Raw genomic sequence first — 24,232 nt, forward strand, 5'->3', positions numbered from 1 at the left:
GAACTTTTGTAAAGAAATATATTAAAAATAACTGATATTCCAAAGTAATCCTCCCTTTGCTTTCTGTCATTCAGAAACCAAAAAGCAATCTTGAGGTCGACAGAGAGCAGGAGAGGTGTTCGTAAATGCAAACTGTAAAGGACATCCCACGGCTTGACACTTGCACTAGTCCACAATTTTTGCACAAGCTACAGACATTTCAAATGAACACAGCCATCAACATGACATTGAGAGTCACTTGGTGTGGTTTTAGAAACGAGGAGGGTAACGATGTCCTTTCATGAGTAATAATTTGTACTCTTGTTGGAAACTGTATCTTGTGTGTAAAGCAAAGGACTGGAGTGCTTTAACTTCCAAGACTGGGATTACACACACGCACACACACAGACACGGTGTTGCACTGTCCAAACTAGATAGGTTTTTATGGAGATCTGCTTTTTATTCCCCTTTGTTTCATTGTCACTTTGATTATCACTATTGTTATAACTGTACTACTACTTATACGATTTATCATTACTACTCATCACTGTTTTTGATTATTATTGATCCATAATGGTTTTAAATGCCACCTCTGCTCAAAAACAGTATGGTATTCCTATGAATATTGAACAATAATAGTGGCAGTGTTGTTATGAATTGTTAGATTTTTGATTAAGCTTATTTTTTTCCTCTTCACTTGTACCTGCCTTTTTGTGTTTGGTCTCCATTATGCTTTCTTTGATATACAGAAAAAGAAATAAAATCAGTTGAACAACACCTGTATGATTGCAGTGGCGTTGAGCCATTAGTTTGGTCTTTTTTTTTTGTGTATGTGGGACATGGGTTTAAATTCTTAACACTGTATGTGAGGTTTTATCTGAGTGGCATATTTGAATAAAGGGCACAGGTCATTCTAGGGGAGATAATATACAGTACGTGACCGATTCGACTGTGTCTGGCATTAATTTACCGAACAATTGGCTTTACCAGTGTACTTACAATGTGATCGACAGAAACCTAATCCAATTAAAAGCACACATGCGATTTGGGGGAACCGGAAAGCTCTTTACGATTGCCCAATAGGAACGAAGCAGACAGCAAAGAGGTTTGTCTAGGATCACCTGCTGACCAATCGGGCTGAGCGCTTCACGCCCGCAGTGCTACAGGACTCCGCCCCCGGCTTCCATCTCTGAAGTGAAGGGAAGCCGCCGCTCTCGCGTAGTCTCCTCGCCTTTTTTATACACACGTTTAAGTAAATAAACTAGGATATCTGTCGTAAATTAGGACCGCTGCGTAAAGCTAGTGAGCAAAACAGGCCTCCTTACTCGCGGTATGCTGTTTGAGTAGTGGTTGGGACTGGAGCTAGCGTTTTATTCCCCATTTTAACTTTACTAATCGGCGTTTTCCGCCGTTTTTTTTCTCTCCGCCGCCCCGCTCACTCTACCCCCCTTGTGTGTGAGTAGGGGCCTGCAACGTTGGTTTGGCCACGAGGCGAGTCGGTATAGTTGGACCAGGGCGATGGCGGAGTTCGGTAACGGACTGGCGGAGGAATCCCTATTAGATTCAGACCCCGGACATCCCGAGCTGGAAGACCCGGGTGTCGGCGACGAAGAACCGGGGTTAGAAGAGGGAGAGGCCGCGATTGAAGACCCGGTAAGTGAAGGGCATTGTTTCAGTCATGAGAGTCCACATGAACACCGGGGCACGTCATGGCACAGGCGATGTAGATAATGAAACCCGGGGCAAGCAATTTGTTGATATTTTCACCCATAAATCTCGGGTCACATGCCGTGTGCGTTTCTGCTATCGCCAGGTCGATATTAACCGCCATTGTGGTTCACGCAGTGCAGTATAAATGGGTGGTGACATGCGTGGTGTCGGCAGCCATCTTGGCGCAACAGCGGCGCCAGTTTCTCTGCGCCAGGGAGCAGCTCGAGCAGTTGGGGTGGAGGGGGGGGATCCTCGTCGCCAAAAAAATGCGAGACGGAGATGCGGGAGACAGTAAGGGGCGAGGGTAGGACAGGCCGCCGCCATTAGCCGCCGCCGTGCGAGTCTACCTGCTCGAAAAGGCGACCTGCTTACGGTAATGACATCTTTTATTTCGTTTGGCTTCACCATTGTGCTGCTGCTGCATTTCAGGCTCCGGTGTGTGCTCATGCAAATGACCGAGCGGCAGGAGGCTAACAGTAGCATCAAGTGCTGCAGCTGAAATGACCAGAAGATCTGTCAACCGTAATCACTCGTCGCGAGATAAAATGCGGACTTTGCTCCTTTAAGCCACTGGAGCTACTATTAGCTACTATTAGCTACAAACAAACTACCCGTGCTTATTACCAGGCTATAACGGCGAGCTGACTGGCTGACATGCTAGCTCATTCTAACAAAGCTAGGGTGGAGATGGCAGACATGCACCTGACCATCTTTGTCATTTGTTTTGGACGTGGGTTGGCGCACCATCGGAGCATACGCTTTGCTGTGCCATGTATTGTGGTTCAAGATGCACCCAAATTTCATTCTCCGACACCTGCACACAAGTGGACATTTCCCGGCAGTGTCTCTGCAGCATGTCCAGGTGGGTTTAGAGATGGTAGTGCTGTGCTGTGCTGTCTGTCGGGCAGTGAGAGCGCGGCATACAACGCAGAAGCAGGGGGTTGCGGTATTTGAGGGGCTGGGTTTGCATCCTTCAGTGTTTTGTTAGGGCAAAGAGAATGAGAGAAGGGAGGGGAGTGAAAGAGCCTGCTCTGAATATGCGACAAAAAATAGGAGACCCAACGTATCAATGTCCGATGGCTAATTTTAACAATCCTCATGCATGATCTCCACATGCAACGGGATGCAGGCAGGTAGAAGTGTTGACATTTGATGGGTGACATTTATCAGGTACATGGATACAAGAGGGCTGAGAAAAGATGGTGCCGTTATCACCGCTCCTCTGGTCAGAAGACCTGAATTTAACACTGTGTGCCTGTGTCACTGCACCCAGATGTACAAAGAGCCTTTACATTACAAATCCTGTCAGCATAGGCAGCAGCCCTGGATGGAGCTGGAATGACTCCCACTGTGCTGCAGTGCACCACTGTCAGACAGGAGGGTCCGCTCCCACGTGAGGACACAGCCATCTCTGTGTTCACCAGAAGAATTTTAAATTATTTTTTATTTGATTTGCGGGTGTATCAGTCTTAAATCTGGCCTCGGACCTCACCGCCACCACTGCCCCAAATACATCTCCCGTTGTATTACACCTCCAACAAATAAACTTTATCATTGATTGTCATACAAATTATTTATTTGCATGTTAAGTGTCAAAGTAAAATAAATGCCTATCGTCAGGCACATGAGCCCAGAGTGGTGTCAGCCAGAAATATTGTATTTATGAGAGAAATAACAACATTTGTGTAACAATTGTATGTGTTTTTACATAGTAGACAACTTTAACAAAGGATTCTGTGTTTGAATTTGTTTTGACACATGATACAATTGTTTTACTCATCATCTGGGTTCTGTGTTGTATCTTTATACTGACCTTTTGCTTTATACTCGGTGAGAAGTGACAGAAAATGTGAAACTGAACATGCCATACTGATAAATCAGTTTAGTTTGCATCTGTTACTCGAGCGTATCATGGCCTGAGTAGGCAGGTTTTTTTTATGCCCTCAAGGTTAACACGCTGGTTGTAGGAGGCAGCTACTACCAAATTTAGGCTGGGCTGCAGAGAACACTAAAAATGTGGGGGATGAGGCATTGCAGGACCAGGCAGACGATACATTTTTAGATGGAGGTAGTCTGTGTGTGGATTCTTTGATTTTGGGCAGAAACGTTTGGATTGAGGTCATATTGTAACAGCACAATCACTTACAGCATCCTCTTGCTGCTGTACCATCTTCCCTTGGGTGCAATTGTCAACATTTGTTATTGATCACATTTTCATGACTAGATTTAGTACTTGTTCAGCATTTGTTAGCGTAACATAACATCCATGTCACTTGATTTAATGGTTCAGTGAGTTTTATTGTGCACATGGTGGACTGACAGCTCTGATGGAATTTGCGCCTGTGTTGCAGGAGCTGGAGGCAATCAAAGCCAGAGTGAGAGAGATGGAGGAAGAGGCCGAGAAGCTGAAGGAGCTACAGAACGAGGTGGAGAAACAGATGAATCTCAGCCCCCCACCAGGTGCGTTTGTGAAGGGGAGACCTCTACTTTCTCCCCATCTGTCCACATTTCCTATCTCTCTCTCTCCACTGTCAAATTAACCAATGGATGGAAGGATTCCATACTCTCAAAATAATCTCATTATCTGCTTTTGTGCCTAATTTAAAAGTTCAGATTGACTCTCAGTTACTTTAGTGCATTGAATTGCTAGAAAAACATTTGCATGTCAATACCGAGTGCTTGTGCTTTAGAGTCAAGAAAGTAAAGTTGCCACTGGCCGCAGGGTACGTGTGGAGGACAGAATAATAAGAAGTCTGTTACTCAAATTACATCTACAAATCAAATTGTATATTATAACCTAAGATTTAAGTTCGACTTGAATATTGCAGGGGTTTATTAAGGTAAATGATGAGGATATCACCAAAAAACAACACGGACAGAATGGTGGTGAATAAATGTAATTATGCCACAATTAAGAAATGGTCTTAAAATGCAGCAAACTTTCACTTGTAATTTTTAATTTAAAATGTGTGTAACACACCAATATAAAAGCCAAGCAACTTCTCTCAGCCCCGACCTCAAACGGGAAATTTAACGTTGCCTTCACACCTGTACTTTATGCACCACCCGTCCATTCTTGACATCTGATGGACTTGCTATTTGTACACACTTAATTTCACAACATGTAATTTGAGAAACAGCTGTTTTTTTTTGTTACTCATGTAAATTGTTTTTTTTTTCTTCCCTGTGCAGTCGGCCCCGTCATCATGTCCATCGAGGAAAAGATGGAGGCAGACGGCAGATCGATTTATGTCGGAAATGTGAGTCTCCTTGTTGTCTCACACAGATGTAATTTAGGACACATTGTCTTGTTTCTCAGCATCTTTTGAGATGATGTCAATGATGTTGTGGGGTTGCTGGAAAACTAGTCATTGTTTGGGTTCTGCCAAACGAAACATTTACCACAGTGACCACAGAGCCACAGTTGGATCTCATACAATCGTAGAACATGTTCACAATCGCCAGTGTGTCCCCTAGCAAACATTCACTTTTTTCACGCTTTGCTACTCTGCCATAAAGCTGTGACTGGTGAAGCACCCAGGCAACACCTGTTTTATGCACGGTGTCTCCAGTATCCTCCCTCGTCACACACACGTTTTTAGGACACCCTGCTGTAGGCAGTATTAAGCTTGTGCCATAATCTCTCTGTATTCGTTGCATAAACATGTAGATGTTAAAGCCTAATGCAAAATAACTGAAATCTTGATTATTATTTTTTTGCTCATGTACAAACGATGCAGCTCTTTTGATGTCCAACTTTTTACTTTCTTTCTTCAGGTGGACTACGGTGCCACGGCAGAAGAGCTTGAGGCTCACTTTCATGGCTGCGGTTCAGTAAACAGAGTCACCATCCTATGTGACAAATACACAGGGCATCCCAAAGGGTAATAAACCATCATTTTCCTTCTCACTATGCAGAGGATGAATCAGTGGACAGTGCTTATCATTGTCTTGTATGGCAAATGTATAAAAGTCACACAGTTGGCTGGAAAATCAGGCAAAATCACACTGTGGGTGGACAGATTTTTATTAAGCAAAAAGAAAATGAAGATTGATTGTGCTTTTCTTTAAAAAAAAAAAAATATATAAAAGTCAGCTCAACATTAAAGCTCAACATTAATGGGTGCCCAGGACTAGATTTGGCCCACTATCAAGCATACAGCTTCTGTAAGGGTAAATTAACATTAAATCTTATGACTTTATGCACGCTGTTATTCAGTTTTAGGCAAATTTTTCATTTAATGTCTGTTGTCGGTATTTCTTCAATAAATCAAGATACTTGTTGTTGCTTTTAGTTTGTATTTGAGTACTTCTCTAATTGAGTGATACTTTTTCTTCTTTTCTTCTTCAGGTTTGCCTATATTGAGTTTGCAGACAAAGAGTCTGTTAGGACAGCCATGGCTTTGGACGAGTCTCTTTTCAGAGGAAGGCAGATAAAGGTAAGAGAGATTCACAATTCAGCCTTTTCTCATTTTTCCTATTTTCAAAGAGTGCAACAGGGAGGTTCTCGCACTGGGATTTCAGCAGTTGTGGGTCAGAATAACTAGAAAAGTGACACTATTGTGAGAGGAAATCAGAGAAGGGCAATGTGACCGTTTCATTTTCTCTTCATGAGAAGCATAAACAAGATCACCCCCTGATCATGGCTTCATCATTGTGAGTTGTCCGACTCGGAACACTTGGTGCATTTACAAGGTGAACTGAATAGAAGTGAAACAATCACAGTGACCACCACAACAAAACGGCCCCAGAGTAGGCACTGTTGGCTAAATTTAGCTGATGCTCGCAGTGACGGTGACAAAAGCTACTTTGATCACTGTACCAGTTCTGGATGGGTTTGATTGGTTCGTCCTGATCGGCTGAATGGGTACGCTTTCCTTTGTGTTTATAGAAATGTGGTTACACTGTCTTACCTTCATTGTTGTTGCTTGACACACTAAACCACTGACTAAAAAAGCATCCATAGAAGCCCTTTTGCAAACTGGACGGAAAGTTTTATGTAAAATGTTTGAAATGAGATTTATTTAATCATTTATTTAAAAAAAAAATCATTTATTATTAGTAGAACGTGAAACGTGAAAATGTCCCTTGCTGGATTCTCGCTCCTCAGGTGGGCGCTAAGAGAACAAACAGACCAGGCATCAGCACCACAGACCGCGGCTTTCCACGGGCTCGGTTCCGGTCACGGGGAGGAAGCTTCTCATCGCGTGCACGCTACTATAGCGGCTACACACCACCCAGAGGCAGAGGACGGGCCTTCAGGTGAGAGCTGACGTCGAGACGCCTCACCTCTGACACCGTGGGAGAACACTGCACCTGCATGCACCTCACTCACCGTTTTCACTGAAAAGGAAAGGACAAGACAATCAAGGCAGACCAGCCAGAACTGGCAGCTGGTGTTGAAGAGTTAAATAGACCTGCAATTGTGATGAATTTTATTGCTATTTGTTGACCAAGCGAGTTTACAAACTATTCCACAGAAAATTACAGTGTGGCCTGTTTCTGCCCTCTATTATAGTCGGAGTTAGCGCAGTTCCACTTGTATTTTACCACATGAAGAACAGGAAAAGGAAGCTAATGGCTTGATGAAGGAATCACTGATTATGTCCATTTGAAATGAAAACATGCAGGGAAACTGGGATGGTGTTCATAAATGGGGAACTTGACAGCTTTACTTAAATATGGTATCTCTAGCACCAGCATAGTTACTCTCTACCCTCTTGTAAAACAGGCAAGAAAACAGGTGCACTTGAAGTGCATGCGGCTGGTGATAATGCCCACAGCATTAGCCTGTCTGTGACTGGGTGATCTTTAGTTAACAAACAGATGGAGGACAGCTCTGAAAGTAACCCAGAGAATGACATTTATCGCTTTGCTTGGTGGATATTGTTGTCCACATTTAGCTTTTTCACTCTAGACTTAATTTGCCAGGACAGTTTGGTGTAAGGAAGGGTTTTTGTTTTTATGTGGTTGCATTGAAATGACTGAATAGGCTAATAGAAAATAAGTTTGGAATGGAGGTGAGAAAAAAAAACACATTTCCTTCATGAATGGCTAGAACAGAGAAGGGAAGTACAGCAGGGTCAGAGGAGCAATCTGAGCATTGTCAGTGAATAGGAGGTAACATTTCTAAAAGTCTTAATTTTTCGGATTTTAATTTTGTGTGCAGTGTTTAAATATGACAGCTTTATAAACAGTGAGGTGTGTAAGAACTTGAATTACATTTCAACATGTATTGACTTTTTCAAGCTAAGTTAGAGGTCCAGATTGTATTAGAGACTGTAATAGAAACACAGGAACACAAACAGGCCATGTAGGCAGGTTAGAAGTCACATCACGTCAGTTGTGGGACTGAGGGGCTCATTGCATGCCACATCACATAAAACCATCTCAATAGAGGCAATCGGACTCGGTGCACATCAGTTTGCTCTTCCCAGGCTGTGCACACACTCAGTTCGAACCATGTTTGGGCCGATGCCAATACAATCTTGATTATAACAGGTAGCGATGCACAGCTTAGCTGGCTGCACTCAGTGATTTTCATCTCTTCAGAAAAGATTGGGGGGTCTTTTGTAGAAGGACCTTTCATGGCTGTGTGATGACCACTAGTGGCCCATAGCATTTGCTCACTCCGCTGCAGCTTCCTGGCAGTTGTGTTTTGATGGTCAATCTCATCCATAGTGTGTTCAAAACCCATCGCAGCTTGAAATCTGGGATGTGCTTGTGGTGGGTATGGTCTGCCATTGCTGTGATCCATACTGAACAAGAGGAAAGGCCTAGTGTCGATCAGATTGATGTGCACTGGGATTCTGGTGGCTTTGTATATACAGTGTTTTGGTGGGCTGTACGTAAGAGCTCTGTACTGGGGTCCAGTGAGTCTTTGTAGTCTGCTTTCCACTGCAAGGCTGCTCGGGGGTTGTCACTGCAAAAAAAAGTCATTAAAACACATGGCAGCAAACTATTACTGCTGCACAGTTTCTATAAACGAGATGATGCATAAATAGTCTGAGCGGGTATTTTGAGCATAATTTCACAACATAACCTGCTGCCCCCTTATGTTAACCGTAAACTAGCCCTGGTAGACAGTGAGAAATCAAAGCTGCAGAGAATCTCACTATAAACTCCATGTAAGCCCCACAGAGCTCTGTCTGTAGAGCCATCTTGTTTTTTTCTGAGTGAGAAAGGTGGTGTGGTGCCAAACACGTTTATCAGCATGCCAAGTTCCCCACTCAGGCACTGAGCTTTGAGACAGAGAGATTCTGATTTGATCGTCCCTGCAGAGCATCTGGAACCTTCAGGCCTTGGCTGTTGTTTAATACTCGATGTTCTACGGAGAACATTTTCCAGAGGAAAGATGCTGCAGCAGTTATTTTGGATGTAGTCTAAAATTCTTCATGCAGAAGTCTTTGTCTGATTTACTTTGATTAAACAGTTTGCTAAGTTCTTCTGAAAATCCCCTATTTAGTCTGTTCCATCTTTTTGCCCTTGCTCTCAAGTGTTTGTGCAAAGAATTCCTATTTCAGCTAGGCTGCCTTTTACCACAAGAAAGGGTTACATCTCTATTCATTCCTTTGTGTGAGAAAGTGTCTGAACCTCAAGGTCAGAATCTCTCTAATCACTCTGTGTACTTACTGCAGCCACTCCCACACATACCAAGAAACCCTAACCCTGCCAGTTTACTCACTGGGATTTGGCCCGAGCTGCAGGACAAGGCACACAAAGACTTGGGGAGGGGGTGGGGGGGGTGATATTAAATCAAGGCTCCAGGCTCTGAAAGTGCTGATACTAACGGGTAGTTTAGTGGCGTAAAGACTGTACGCTACATTTGCATTTGATTTTGAGGCCTTAAAGTTAGCTTGTTGGTTTCTATGCATAGGTAAAGCATATTGTGATCGTTGAACTTGAATGTTCTGTTTGACTGGTTTGCAGTTGTGTGAAGATAATCAGATTTGACATCCTATCCAGCAGAATACATTAACCTCAAAAGGCTAAAGAAACACACAAGTTAAGAATTAAAGGTTTTGAATGATGTTGTTCGGGCAGTCGGACTGAACCTGGTATTTCCAAGGTCATGAAACGATTTTGTTGTTGTTAATAGTAATATGTGACTGTTATGACTATACTCCTAATCATAGAAAACACACTCGAGGGTATTACTGATAACTACATAGTTCACTGTCTGCCCATAATCAAGCAGCATTGGTTAGTGTGTAACACTAGTATGTATCCTGCTGGGGAGCAGATCCCACTTGGCCTTGATCAACTGGCCTTGATCAGTGCTTGCAGAGGAGAGGAGGGCTGTTCAATTGCTACATCAGGAATTCATCACTAGTCTACCGCTGCACTTGAACATAATCAGGCTCAGATCTGAACCAAATAACACTTTTCACTGGTGCCTTGTCTTGTTGTGGGAACACATCCATGGTGCAGAAAAACACATGGTGAGTTCAAAATCTGTGCATCGACCCACCGTGTGCTTGGGAAGGTTTCAAAGCCCAGGATGTTTCATTTAAGTATGTATGTGTTGATTGGCTTTGTTTATAAGAAGATAAGATTTAACAAGGCCGCAGCACGTCGGCGTCTCATCTGCCAGGAATTAATAGTGTTAAAGGACAACACAGCCAAATAGTGGCGTTTGTCTAGCACCTCATATCCTTGCACCCTAGCCGGAAAGCCAGTGAACAAAGGACCATTCATGTTTACATGCACTTAAGGAACTGGCCTGTGGCTGCAAACATTTTTTACTTTTCCTCCACTCATGCATCCATTGATGTTGTTGTCATCTTCCCAAGTTGGCACGGTGAAAGCAAAGATTTTGATGTGAGCCGGGAGACGCACATGCTGTACTCATGATGTGGAAGAACTTTTGTTTGTTTTTCTGTGCTAATGTTGAGTGTTTGTCCTCGCATGTACGAGAACCCCCGCGCATACAACACAACACACACTTCAACTCAGATTCACCTTTACAGCGTTCACTCCCAGAAACGAGGGTTCATTACTGCAGCCTGACCTCAGCATCTTAGCCCAACGACCACTGGTTTCAGTCCCAGTGTGACCCCTTTTTATATTTTGTGTGTGTGTGTTTTGTTGCTACTGAATGATGTGCACATGTGAGAGAGAGAGAGAGAGGAGGTGGCGTGTGGATGGTTTGCTGCTGCCTGGCTTTTGTGTACACGTCGGGGAGCGTTTTGAGTGTATAACCACGAGTCCTGTCCCCCAAATTGTCAAGTGTGTGTACATGTATTTGCACTGTGTCCTGCTGGGGGTATATGTGTGGTGCTGTTTGTCCTCAAGGTCTTTCCCCACAGTGACCCCAGAGGCGGCTCTCGCAGAGAGAGACAGAGAGAGAGAGAGAAAGAGGGAGAGAGAGTGCCTTTGCTGTCCCCTCACACCCACACACTAATCATTATTCTAACATCTGGAAATTAAACACTTTTCCTCTCTTGACAAAGCTGCTTTCAGCTTCTTTCAGCACTCTGGTCTATTCTTCCAGATTGATTTGCTGTAACACCTTGTAAGATCAAAGGCACAATACCTTTAGGATGGTATGTCCATTTAGTGATTTATGCACACTGTCCTAAACGTTCTGTCATTCATTTTGATACATATATAAATATATTCTTTCCCCTTCAGTTTACCTCTTGGACTGAAATTTCAGCACACCCTTTCTGTGCCCACAGTCACACACACATACACGTATCTATTATATTATCACACCAGGAAATTGGTGTCCGTCTTCTTAAGCCAACCAGAAAAGAACTCACCCTCTTTTTCTCTCTCTTTTCCAGGGGCCGAGGGCGAACAACATCGTGGTATTCCCCTTACTAAACACCCCCTCCCTCCCCAACACTCCCTTACTATCTCTCTCCCCCTCTCTGTTCCCATTTAAACAAAAAAAAAAACAACACACACACACACATACACACATATGCACAAACAATGAAAAAAAATCCTCCCCATCCCCAACAATAAAAGAAGAGAACCCCAGAAGAGAGAAAAGACAAAAAAAGGAAAAAAAAAACTTCTCCTGGACAGAGAGACTGACTGGCCGCAGTGTGAGATTGTGTGTGAGCGTGCGTGTGCGGAGGTTGATGCGGTCGCCCCTGGTAAGGTATAAGTTGGCCGTTGGGGAAAGAATACGGTGGCAGATTTGTTTTTTTTTTGTTTGTTTTGTTGGTTTTGAGGGGCGGGAAGTGTGGGGGGGGAGAGAAGATGATGGTATCTCAGGCTGCAGATGTGTCTCCTTTGGTCTGGCTGTGACCTCCTGCTTTCACACCATCACCAACACAGCCCACCCACTCACCCTCCACCACCACCGAAACAAGAAAAAAAAAAAAAAAAAAGAGACAAAAAAAAAGAAAAAGAAAACGTGTGGGTGAGGGGGGTGGAGGGGCGGGGGGGCAGAACCAGGAAAGATAATGTATTCACTCTTTTTGTTTTGTTTTTAATTGATCGTACATATGTGAACCTTCCACTAGGCAGAGTATTTGTTGTTGTGTTTTAAGTTTGTGGTTTGGAGTATATCATTACCTCCCCACCCCCCCATCCCCTCAACCCCCTTTGTGTCCGCCGTTCTCTGCCCCTCTCACCCCTTCCCTCCCTGCATTTTATAACTCATGCTCTCTCCCACCCTCCCGCCCCCACCTCCTGCTCTTTGGCTCATCATACCATGGATTGTTTTTCTCTGTCCACTGTTCTCTGGACAGTGATGGACCTTCAGTGTTCAGCGGGATTGTACATGCATAGGTTTTTTTTTTTTGGTTTTTTTTTATACTCCCTCCCCCGTGTGCTGCCACCTCCCCACCGCTCGTCCATATCTGTCACCTCCACCTAAGGCATGGCCGAAGCTCCTTTTTATTCCTTTGACAGGCATCAATGTTTTTATTTCGTGCAACCCCTACATCCCCACCCCACCCCACCCCTCTTCCCCCCTCTCCCCCTCTGTGCTCCTTGTCCCCTCCCCCCCCTCCGTCTCTCCTCCTCCCCCTCCCTCCCCCCCTCTCCTCTCTCTGTATATTAGACCACTTCTTGTCGTTTCAGGTTTCAGGACCAGTGGAGGCTGACGACCCCTCCCCAGGTGGCGCAGGCCCCCCCCACTGTCTCCGCAGCGTCTCTCTCTCTCTCTGCTCCCGCTATGCACACTCACCCCATCCTGTCCGTGTGGGGGGGCGGGGGAGGGGGGCAGGGCGACCACAGGCCCGCCGCGGGGGGCATTTACTACAACAGCAAACGCTGATGATGCTTTTAGTCCGTTTCACACTTCAACTCACTCACACACGGACGACACACTCCAACACACACACCTGTTCAACATACACCACAGCACACTGCAGTACAGGCAGCACTTAACGGGCAGCCGACCCAACACATGATTTATATACAGAGAGCCGAAGCCAACATAGCTGAGTGGCAGGCAGGCAAGTTTGGTGAGTGAGGAAGGCAGGACCAGAGACGAGGGTGTTTTTTGGGGTGTACAGTGCGGACCTTAAGGCGCCCCCTTTCTCTGACTACGCGCAGTGCAGTCACGGCTTGTCTGAGGAAGGCTGACGAGCTAACGGCATTGATTATTAATTTAATAAATTGGAGTGGGCCAGAGCTGTTATTTTAGGGCGGGGAAAGTCAGGGGTGGGGTTTGTGTGGAGACGGTTTTTTTTCTGACAAGGGGGAGTGGGTTTGAACAAATGTTTTGCTTTTTTTATTTTTATTTTTAACCCATGAGTCTGTAATTAGGAAAAAAAAATAAAGACATTGTGTAAAAATGAGTGTCTGTCTCTGTGATTTTGTTCAAAACACGCTGTCCTGTCCCCTCGGGCTTGGTTAATTTCTAGTTTAATGTCTAATGTACAATTTCATTGGTCCCCTTATGAGTAAGACCAGGTGGTTGTTCACTGTTTTTGTCGTAATTTCTAGTCTGTTTGTTACCTGTTGACAAGGAGGTAATGTGACTGCTCTGTAATGGAGATAAACACGACAAACACAGTGGTCGACTGTAAGTCAACAGTAAATGTTTATTATACAAACAATGAAAAAGGTGTGACATGAAGAGGTGATGGGGAATTTAGTAATAAACGACGCCGGCTGCTGGTAAGAAGTTGTCTTCATGTCATCACTTGGTCGTCTTCCATCAGTGGACATTATGCTTCAGGTCTATCTGTGCTTCTTAAAAGCTGCAGAGAAGAAGGGTGATTATTAACACGAGACAGGATCACAGATGGCTCAATGTTACATTTATTATTTAGTTTTAAAATACATTTTCTGTGACCTAACACAATTATGCCAATTACATAGTCCTGGTGTTGCACTACATGCAGACTCAAGACAGCCTATGCTGGAATCATTCTTATGTAATTGCATAACAAAGTTAAGGAAGTATAAGTCTGACTTAATTGGCCATTTTTAAGAATAGAAATGGCAGGAAATTCCATCTATACTCACCTCTTCTTTTGGTTTTCTTCTTCATGAGTTTCTTTTTCTTCTTGGGGCGGGAGATATCCCCGTCCTGCACCAACAAAAAAAGCATCAGGGCCGGCAGCCGCATTAAGAATGTGAGCTAAATAAAGACGAGCCACAAAGCTCCCATTCATGGACGGAGATGAGCCTGTTAAAGCCTGTTAACGACATCATCTGGTGGCTTCTCATGTCCAGTACAAAGCCTAAACAAAGTCCTCTTAAATGCATTTAGCTGAATTCACTTTCCAGTGGAGCAGACACACTATCAGCATGAGGTTGGCTACTCATTACTCTACCTCATTAGTGCTTTTTATGACAGCAGACAGTGAATTGAGAGAGGAAACGGCACAGAGACGGGTGCCAAAACTGTGGAGGCACAAAGTGTAACTGTTGCCAACAGCACTGCCAGCTCAGCACCAGACAACTGAGTCACATAGATAAACAAATGTTTAGACTTCTATAAAACACACAAGCGACATGTCCTGTCCAGCACTAATTATTCCTGTGTCAAAGCCTAATAAATTTAGCTCCAAGCCCCAACTGAAAGGGGACTTAAATAGATTTTCATACCTCTGGACCAAGAATTCTGATTTTCCACACGAGCAGTGTTTCATCCTGTGTCGGAGATAAAAATGTGGGTGATAAGATAAAAATGGCTCACCTGTCCGCCTTCGCCACCCGTCAGTGCTGTGATGTCACTGAAGTGCGTGATACCGCTCAGCTGGGCCGACATGGACAGCATGCCTCTCTTTTTGGAGTTCTTCTGACTTTTGGGCATGTTGAGACGCACCATCATTGACTCCTCATAATTTTTCCTGCGGAGAGAAAACAAGATATTATCGGTGGAGAGTTATTGATATATTCACGTGACAGCTATAATCTCAGTCTACTGCACTGCACCCAATCCCCTCAGCCTTATTGTGTCTACCTGCTCAAGTAAAGTAAAAAAGGTACCCACCTGTGCAGCTCTTCGCGGCTCTCCCGCTCGCTCTGGAAGTCTCGTCTGTCCCTGACCTCCTCTGGAGCGTCGCTGTACTGCTGTCTGAGCTCCTGAATCACGGAGCTTCTGAGGGCAGCACGCCGCTGACGCTCTGCCTGGGCCTTCTTCTTGTCTGCTTCTGTCATGTCACCGTCTGGACAAAAAAGGTTCACATGAGAATTTGTGTGGGGGGGAGGGTTCTTTATTTTGTGCAACAGGGATTACTAGATCAATGAACGGGGAAGTAAGAATTGTTTTCCAAACTATGTAATTAACTCCAACAGAAGTAAAAAGAAGAAAAATCTACCCTCTTTCATCAAATGAATGGAAGCGGAATCAATGTTTTTATGAAAAGCAAAGAAAGAAACCCTGTTAGACCAAATACATTACCATAATGCACTGCAGCAATCTTTGGCGGTACATATTTCCTGCCACTAGAGTGGGCTGCTTTCTTGTCTGAGGCCGTCTCATTTTCAGCTTCATCCTCAGACTCCTCAGATTCACCCAACTGGTTGATGAAGCAAAGACGCAACGTCAGTCAGACAATTAACAATACTGTATGTTCAATATTTAAAATGTTTTTCATCCTTAATTACTAAAATCAATGGACTGATTAAATGTCTCCAGTCAGACACGAGAAGTACATTTTGTTTTCAGTATGATACATTCAACACTGCCAACCAAATAAAGAGAGGGATTAAAAAAAAAAAACAATATTCTGCTTTACTTTGCTGATGAGGTTGTCAGGATTGGGACGGAGCTGCAGTGGGTCATTTTCAGCTGAAATCCACAAGAATATAACACACTGTTATGTACTGAAGCCTGTGAATCACGGAAGGTAGGAAATGTTGTCCTGTAGATTATTGGTGGATGCATTCATTGTGACAAACATGAAGTGAGTCTTACCTAAACTGCCGGTGACAGCTGTGCGCAACAGTTTATCAATCTGGTACTTAAGTTTGTGATCTAGCGGCCGCATCTTCTCCAGGACCTTAAAGACAGACAGGAAAAGCATTAAGATGCTGTGTCAGCTGGATGGAGGACAATGAACTGCTTATTATTAGCGGCCTGTTTCTACAATCATCTCACCGTTCTGATTGTGACCACTCTGTTCAAGGCTTCGCTGTCTTTTATTTTGCCTCCTTCTGTTTTGATGGCGATCAGGTGCGTGAGGTCTTGGAGGTAGAAGAGCAGCAGGTGATACCGGAGGTCCAAGAAAGACAAACCCTGCAGAGGGGAGACGGGGAGAGAGTCAGAGAGGACAGTCTGGGTCAGGTGGGACACCAAAACACAAAAAAATCCTTGAAATATTGACACAACACAGGTCTTAATAAGATGGAGCCATTATGCAGGCCTGGCCTTGGTTCACATTGTACTTGGGTGGCGAAAATCTTCTTACAAATCTGTTATTAATCAAATAACCACAATCAGCAGACATGCAGTGAATCAGCTGTTCATCCAGCCTCGCTGCTCACCTTTGACGTGTTAAATGCTCCATCTTTGACCTGTGTCAGCAGCTCACGGACATGACTCGTTACTGAGGCCAGCTGAGGAGAAAAGCAGTGGTGAGGAATTATGTCTGCACACGCTTTCTGTGACAAAAGTGACACTCCATCACATGATGACCGACCAATCAGCAGAAATACACGTTACAGCAACAGGATTACAAAAATACATGTCACCATTACTTTACCAATACGCATTATTATTATTATTATTACAGTAAAGTCCTTACCTGTTCTGTGAGATTCTTCAGCAGCTCTACAGCTTTGGGCAAATCACTTTCAATTAAATCCTGTTAGAAAGTATAATTACATGTCAGAAATTCAACTTAAACACTGCTAACACCACTTAGCTCAGGTAAAATGTGGGTAATGTAGCAGAAAAAAGTGAGTTAGCTTCCGGCTAACTAGCTAGCTTACGCCATTAAGCAACTATCATCTTTCGCATTTATCCCTCTCACGTATCAAAGACAGCCTGAGAATATACACTAAATCGTCAGAATGGTCTCTAACGTTAATATGCATTGTAAGGGATAAAAGACATGTTTTAGAAACGATCAGTTCGCTTAGCTTTACTCACGTTGTCAACAGGCGCAGCCATTTTGATTCCAAAGTAACGTACGGAAGCCGCTGGAGGACAGAACTCACAGGGAAAACTAATTACAGCTCGTACTGTTGATATAATGACATAATAAAGCGAGAGAGCGGCGGCAAAAGACGGCAAATAACTAGAAAGCCGTCATACAAAGTCAGGCATTAGCTAGTGAATTACTTAACCTTGTTTGCTTAAAGCTGCTGAGTTTTCTAACATAGTTAGTTTTGAAATGAAGAGAGAGAGTGAGCGAGAGGGAGGGAGGGAGGGAGGGAGGAGGGGGAGGAAGTGATGGCGAGAAGATCAGGGGAGTACCTGTCTGTCTCCTGTCTTTCAGACCATTTTCAATCAAACTGTCAGAGGAACCTGAAGAATAAGAGAGACTCTGTGGAGAGTTAAGTCATGGTAAGTCAGATCATAACTGGTGTTTTCTTATCAGTTATTTAGAGGTTTTAATATATTTAACTAAATTGGACTTTATTTAACACCATACACATAGATCTGATTAACTTTAATTGTATTTATTTATTATTATGTTATTATTAAGAGCAATTGCAATAAATTTAACTAGATTCATATTCACAGCATTGCTGTCAGTAAAGGAATTTATATTCTAATGGTCTGACGTTTAGTTTTTGCTTTGCTGCATCCAACATTTATTTTTATACTTTGTTATTTGATATGCTGATTATTTTCTCAGTTGTTTGATTAATAGTTTGGTCTTGAAAATGTCAGAACATGATGAAAAATGCTCTCAATACATCTCAACACATGACCAGCCATCTAAAAACTAAAGACATAAAGTTTACTTTGACAGAAGGTTACAGAAGAACAGTTGCTGGAAGCTGTTTTTTTCTTAATAAAATGACGTAAATGATTGATTAAAATTCTTGCATAGAAATCTTCTTTCTAATTATTTCAGATCATTATATTATTTCAGTACTCTTTACTTGTAAATTGTCACTTTATTTGCCCCAGCGTTACATCTGTCCATTGTAATGTTTAATGTTGTGTTGTTTTTTTAAATTCAGAAATCAAAATCTGCCACTTAAACAACTTGTTGAAGGTACCAGTATTTTCTGCCCTGCATCCAAAATGTTACAAACATAATTAAACGTCGATTCAATTTAAATAATACTCATTTTAAGGTATTTATGGAAACACATGGACACCTAAACATCACCTTAAACAGATAAGATTTGAGGGCAGTGGCAGAAAAAGTATCAAAGTCCTTTACCAAAGTAAAAGCACATATCGCTCAGTAATAAAAATACTCTATTATTAGTAAAAGTCCTGCATCCTTACATGAGTACAAGTACAGAGGTATTAAAGTAAAACCTACATATCAAAGTCGAATATACAGCACAATATACAGCAGAATGAGGCCTGAATTAGGATATAGTGATCATTATTACCAGAACAAGAAGCAGCCTTTCACTGATGTAGCTGGTCGTGTTGGAGCTAATTAAACTACATTACATGTTGTAATATGCTGTTGTCTGTTTCTGTCTCTGCCTTTGAACCCCTCCAGATGTCTGATTCCAGGGTGTCCTCTGTCATCCAGGAGTGGGCGAGCTCATACCCGGGTCAGGTCCACAGCCAGACCCTGAACCCTACCACCTCCAACCACACTGGATCGACCAATCAGCTGGCTCAGATGGACATGATGCAGTTCAGCCAGCCTCAGGGACTGGTGCGAGAGGGCGGTGACGACAGGGTGGCCGAGCAGATGATGAGCCTGTCTTACCTGCCGTACACCTCCTCCTGCCTCAGTAACACCTCGGGCATGGGGGGCGCAAACCACCACCAGAGCCACGCCAACACTCAGCAGGTGTGTGTTCAGGAGGTAGAATTTTGACTTGTGGAAAATAAATCCTGTTCAGCACCTTCCCCACAACTTATATTGGTGTTTCTGACTTCCAGGACTTCTCCTCCTTCCTCCTGCCAACTCTGCGAGCCCCGGTAAACAAGAGGAGCATCAGCAAGGACAGCGCAGAGTACCGCCAGCGCCGCGAGAGGAACAACGTCGCTGTGAGGAAGAGCCGGGACAAGGCCCGCAGGAGGATCCTGCTGACCCAGCAGAGGGCCATGCAGCTGCAGGACGAAAACCAGAAGCTGCAGATGAGAATAGGGCAGCTGACACAGGAGCTGGACACTCTCAAGCACATCCTGTCACAGCGGCACCTGCATGGAGCTGAGGACGGAGCAGCGGGGGAGTCCAGCATCTAGAGCCACATTTATGCCTGGTGTTAGCGTCTAATTGGAGGCATCTGATTCCTTGTTAGTGTCTCGGCAGGCATCCAAGACTCTAAGTCAAATGCCTCCTTGTAGATTTTTTCAAATATTCACCCAAAGGTCACAAACAGAAGAAACAGATTTGAAGATGAGGCATGTTTTAATGGCAGATATAAAAGGGTTTAGCCAGAATTTCAAATTGTAACATTGTGAAGAGAGAAAGCTGTGGCCGTCACTGACGCCGTGTCCTCAGACCTTTTTCTAGAAATTTGGGCGTTGACAGCAACCAGGGGGGAAAGCCCCGTAAGCTGCTGCTGTGCCTCTCTGCGTTCACACATCACATAATCAGCTCACACTGATAACGGTGGCAGATTTAACGCTCATAATTTGATGTAATTCCTGACACGGTGGGTCACAGAAGTAAACAGGAGCAGCTTCAGATCACTAGCAGACAACTGTGCTCTCTAATCTGCTCGGTGGATATTTTTCACATATGACCTGTAACCCAGCTAAATAATAACATAGTTGACCCCCTGCCCCATGCCTGTCAAAATAAGGTTTCTACTGTCGGTGGTTAGCTGTTCATGCTAACGCATGCAGTTTGCATTCTTGTGTTTTTGGTTCTGAAAAGGCTGAAAAAACCCACCCTGCTCCAAACTGTTAAGATGCAGTGTTTCAATACAGCTCCATATGCACACCTTCAGCATGGGCACACTCGCAGAAAGCTTGACAGCCTATGCGGTTTAGCAGATGGTCAGTTAAAACAACTTAATTGTGATAAATACGATTTGCAGACAACGAACAGTAACAGCTTATTGGTTTTAACATATGAGACTTCATTTTTGGCTGTAATTTCCTGGGTGAGAGGGCACTTACTCATGACCTCAGTATTTCTGAAAGCCCTGAAAGCTTTGAACAGATGAATTAAACAATGTGGAAAAAGAGACCTTGAATTCTCAGCATTAAGTGGGAGGACATGTTTGAATGTAGATGCTCTTGGGTCATTGTATGATCTAAACTGTGAGTACAGAGACTAGAGACAACACAGAAGCCTTGAGAGCTTGCGCATAGCACGGTTATTTGAAACAGCTACATGAGATGGAGAAAAGGATTTTGAGGAGAAGTTGATGGACAGCACTGCAGATCTAAAAAAAAAAAATCCAAACTACAGACAAAAAGATATAAAGCCACATGTAGTTGAATTGAACAAATTCCTAATGGACTTTCCTTAAGACATATTCCTCACAGGCCCCTCATAAAGAATACCACTCCATGCATTAGACAGATCCGACCTAGGATTTGATTTAACAAAGGTTGCTTAATCATCTACCTGACTCTTCTTGTCATTGTCAGAAATGATTGTAAGTCTTGTTGCCCAATGAGGTTACACAACGGCCTGTGGTTTCTAAGGGATTCAAAGAAATCTAAGTGTCTCTCTCTGTTTAATACTCCATCACTTTTCACTATAAAAGAGTGTGGGATTACTTGAAATATTGTCAATATAGGATATAATCTGTAATGTTGTCATATGTCTTTTGTAATTTTATAGTAATACGTTGTTAAAGCAAAACTTTGTCAAATATTTTCATAAATAAACAACTGTTTGCTTGCGCTTGGAGGAAACCGTCATCTTTTATACAAGCTAAACCCTGGTGTTGAAACTGATCCTAATTTAGCATAGAAACGTATCTACCAGTGATATTTAGATATCTGTTTGGCCATTAAAGCAGACTCACTGCTTCCTCATTTTTTACAGATGCTATGATCACAGTGCACTATAATACTGTGATATAAACCCAGTATGTACATGTAAGCATCATTATTCTCATTCATCTCCACTCCGTCACTGATCAGGGAACATGCGGTGCACCTGACACATTATTTACCATAAGTTGCCTACCCACAGAAACGGACGTCATGCCATGGACCGTTGTGCACCAGCGGTTTCCCTTTGTGGGATGGGCATGATTTCAACACAGCGGAGGACAGAGATGAGGAGCGCAGAGATAGTATCAGTGCTTTGGGCTGCCAGGGCCTTCCTGTGGCTGTGATGGTAGTGAAGGGACATAGAGATAGGAGACACATGGGAGAGGGGGTGGGGCGTGGGGGGGCAGCAAGCCAGCCAGACATTTTTTTTTTCAAACATTTGGTAAAATATTTTCAACACTATTAGATAACCAGAAACAGTGTGAGGTTCTGCTGCATCTCAAGATCAAGGATCATTTGATGAATTGCTCCTGGTATGATATTTAAAATGAAGAAAACACGTTTCACAAAGTTTCAGTTTGGGGAACATAATGTTAATAGACCTCATTTCCCCACTTGATTACTTACATTAAGATTGTTTTTTTTTTAATTATGAAGGTCTAGAGACCCAAAACATAGTATTTTCAATAGAAAATCCATTTTTTAAAGGACAATTTTTAAAGGACATTGTGCAGGAGCTTTTCTTTTATTACATGTTTCCTGAAATTGTGTGTTTAAATTTGCAAACGAGGCCCTCTCTAATTAAATTTGCTAGCATTTCCAGAACTGAAATCTGAACTTTGTACGAATCATAAATCAGAAAATCCTGTCAACAGCCATAAAGAACAATTCTTGCCATGTTTCTAGGAATAAACTGGCTATGAATGACTGGCCTGTATGTATAAACCTCTGTGTTAAATCCTTCAGAATATAGTCAGAAAGTTTGGTACATGTAAGTGCTACTGAAGTTGAGATTTCTGGATCCGAGTATGAGTAAAACGACCTTAAAAGATTTTGGATGTTTTATTTCAACTTGTCTGAAAAAGAAGACGTGTTATTGACATACAGTGGCCCAAAATCTCAACACTGAACAGTGCATGAAAAACAATATTTCTGTCTGTATTGTCTTGTTATAACTAAACTGTTTTTTCTGCAAAGACCAAGTGAGGCAACATGGATACACACCTTCACTTCTCTTTTATTAGAAACATAAAAGCTTTGTGTTGTATAGTTATGTTAGTGTGCAACTTTATAACTCTCTGAACTGAACTGATAATACGAACAACATCGCTTTAATCAGCACACACGCTGTTAACAGTTTGATTAATCCAGCAGGAGCTCAAAGTGATCACAACCAGTCACTGAGTTTGAGTCTTTCATTAGATTTTATTACCAGGGGCACAACTCATCAGTTTATGTAATACTGCAAGCTACGAAGTTGGATTTAAATCCTGCATTAGGGGAACCCAAATCTGCTGCTATTAACTGGATTCATACCAGTATTATGATATATGATAGGAAGACAGATGATAATGAGATCTGGATGAAAAGATAAAACAATAGACTTTTGTCAACTTAAACATTTCTTGTACAATAAATCACCAAGAATAATGGAAAAATCACCAAATGTGAATTAAATCAATGATGAGCCATAAACTGTTTTTCTCATTTTTTCAATGTTTTATCACTGTTTGTTACTTATAAAAGGTCAAGATATTAAGATAGTAGTTAAAAAACTAAAATGAAAAGCACAAATAAACTAGAGGTCCTTTTCAATCCTGTTTTCATGACCATCAGATATAACCCACACACACTGACTTAAACCTCTGTGTTTTGAGTCGTTTTGGTAACGAACGTCTCATTTGCAGAAGGAGAGTGAAAGTGTGACACGGGCCCCTGACAGCCTGCCATGTACTGAGCAGCACATAATCACTCCTTGTGTGACCGTGTCTGTTGAAATGTCCCGCAGCGTCGTGTGGGGCAATCTGTGGTCCCAGGACTGCAACTTCTCCGCAGAGTGAAGAAAGACTGTATTTCACCTAATCCCTACCGGGTTACTCAACAGCAGCAGCAGACCATATGAACCCCACCACAACCTCACTCAAGCTGTCTTATAGCTCCTTTAATTAAAACCATTTTTGTGGCAGTAGTTGAGCAAGATGGACTTTTGTCTCTAGAATTGGCTGAATATACACACATGAATATAAAAACAGGAAGGCGTTTGGTCCAAATATGGGAAACATAAACTTTTGCCTCTATTTCAGCACTTCCGCACTCCTGCACTTCTCAACTAATCAGTCCAGGGCGGCTCTGCTGTGACACGCCTGACTCTCCTAGCCTCAGGTTCCCATCACACCATCAGAAAAGCTTCCAGTGATGCTCCCTAGATATTCAATAAGAGTGACAGAGAGGCCGCGGGAGCATAAAGAGCTTTTCATGGCTAGTTTAGGTTGTTTCGTCTGCTTACAAGCATTTTCTTTTTTGCAGGTTGTAAATATGAGGATCCAGCTTCCTGATAGCAATAGATGATTTACCACAAATGTTCATTATGTTGTAACATTTTAGATGTTATCTTAGTATTTAGAGGGGAAGTGGCGGCCATCATGGCCATGCTGCGTGGGTGACACAAACACAGTGTCATGACGGGAGGCAATAACCTCGATCTGATGGTGACTCTCCATTCAGATCAGTGGCACAATGAAAGAGCACAGTCATCCTGTGTGACTGTGGAGAGGACTACTGAGAGTTAGGCGCTGGTGACTGACAACACTCACAGCTACGCCTGTGTTGTCCACTACTAAAGCCTTCCACCACAAGCTGCAGCAGCAACAGTGGATCAAGCTGTGTTAGTGCCATCAAGTGTAGCTCAGCAGTTATTACCGCATGTTAAGCTGAAGCCATGTCTGGAAAACATGGGTACATTTTGCATTGAACAGAGCAGTGTGCTGCGGTGGCCTGTGATTAATGGCTCCACCACGCGGCAGAGAGCTGCACTAGGCTCCCTGTAGAGATAGCAGATAAGGGCAGACCTCTCACTCT

The 24,232-nt window shown here is 43.1% G+C and overlaps 3 protein-coding genes across 5 annotated transcripts; 2 read left to right on the forward strand and 1 right to left on the reverse strand.

Annotated features, from left to right (window-relative positions):
• The first annotated feature begins 1,183 nt into the window (after positions 1-1,183).
• Positions 1,184-13,451, forward strand: pabpn1 (poly(A) binding protein, nuclear 1). Of its 3 annotated transcripts, XM_070852660.1 has the most exons (8): positions 1,184-1,309; positions 1,443-1,632; positions 4,041-4,149; positions 4,882-4,949; positions 5,467-5,573; positions 6,041-6,128; positions 6,800-6,951; positions 12,730-13,451. In XM_070852660.1, the coding sequence occupies exons 2-8, from the start codon at positions 1,498-1,500 to the stop codon at positions 12,923-12,925; spliced, it is 855 nt and encodes a 284-aa protein (XP_070708761.1). In that variant the 5' UTR covers positions 1,184-1,309; positions 1,443-1,497; the 3' UTR covers positions 12,926-13,451. The 3 variants fall into 3 exon arrangements, with proteins under 3 accessions (XP_070708761.1, XP_070708760.1, XP_070708762.1); XM_070852659.1 differs by having other exon boundaries at positions 1,184-1,632; XM_070852661.1 differs by having other exon boundaries at positions 1,184-1,632; positions 11,478-12,862.
• Positions 13,452-13,677: 226 nt separating this feature from the next.
• ngdn (neuroguidin, EIF4E binding protein) lies at positions 13,678-17,232 on the reverse strand. Its single transcript, XM_070853041.1, has 11 exons — positions 17,201-17,232; positions 16,854-16,913; positions 16,594-16,665; positions 16,208-16,345; positions 16,025-16,109; positions 15,846-15,898; positions 15,509-15,626; positions 15,098-15,272; positions 14,801-14,954; positions 14,125-14,188; positions 13,678-13,856 (listed from the first exon to the last, which is right to left on the reverse strand). Exons 1-11 carry the CDS (start codon positions 17,219-17,221, stop codon positions 13,837-13,839), a joined length of 960 nt encoding a protein of 319 aa, XP_070709142.1. The 5' UTR covers positions 17,222-17,232; the 3' UTR covers positions 13,678-13,836.
• Positions 17,233-17,572: 340 nt separating this feature from the next.
• cebp1 (CCAAT/enhancer binding protein (C/EBP) 1) lies at positions 17,573-21,037 on the forward strand. The gene is made up of 3 exons (XM_070853140.1): positions 17,573-17,617; positions 18,744-19,043; positions 19,136-21,037. The coding sequence occupies exons 1-3, from the start codon at positions 17,615-17,617 to the stop codon at positions 19,439-19,441; spliced, it is 609 nt and encodes a 202-aa protein (XP_070709241.1). The 5' UTR covers positions 17,573-17,614; the 3' UTR covers positions 19,442-21,037.
• Positions 21,038-24,232: the final 3,195 nt, after the last annotated feature.

Source organism: Pempheris klunzingeri, chromosome 21 (genome assembly GCF_042242105.1).
Source record: "Pempheris klunzingeri isolate RE-2024b chromosome 21, fPemKlu1.hap1, whole genome shotgun sequence".
NCBI classification, from domain to species: domain Eukaryota; kingdom Metazoa; phylum Chordata; class Actinopteri; order Acropomatiformes; family Pempheridae; genus Pempheris; species Pempheris klunzingeri.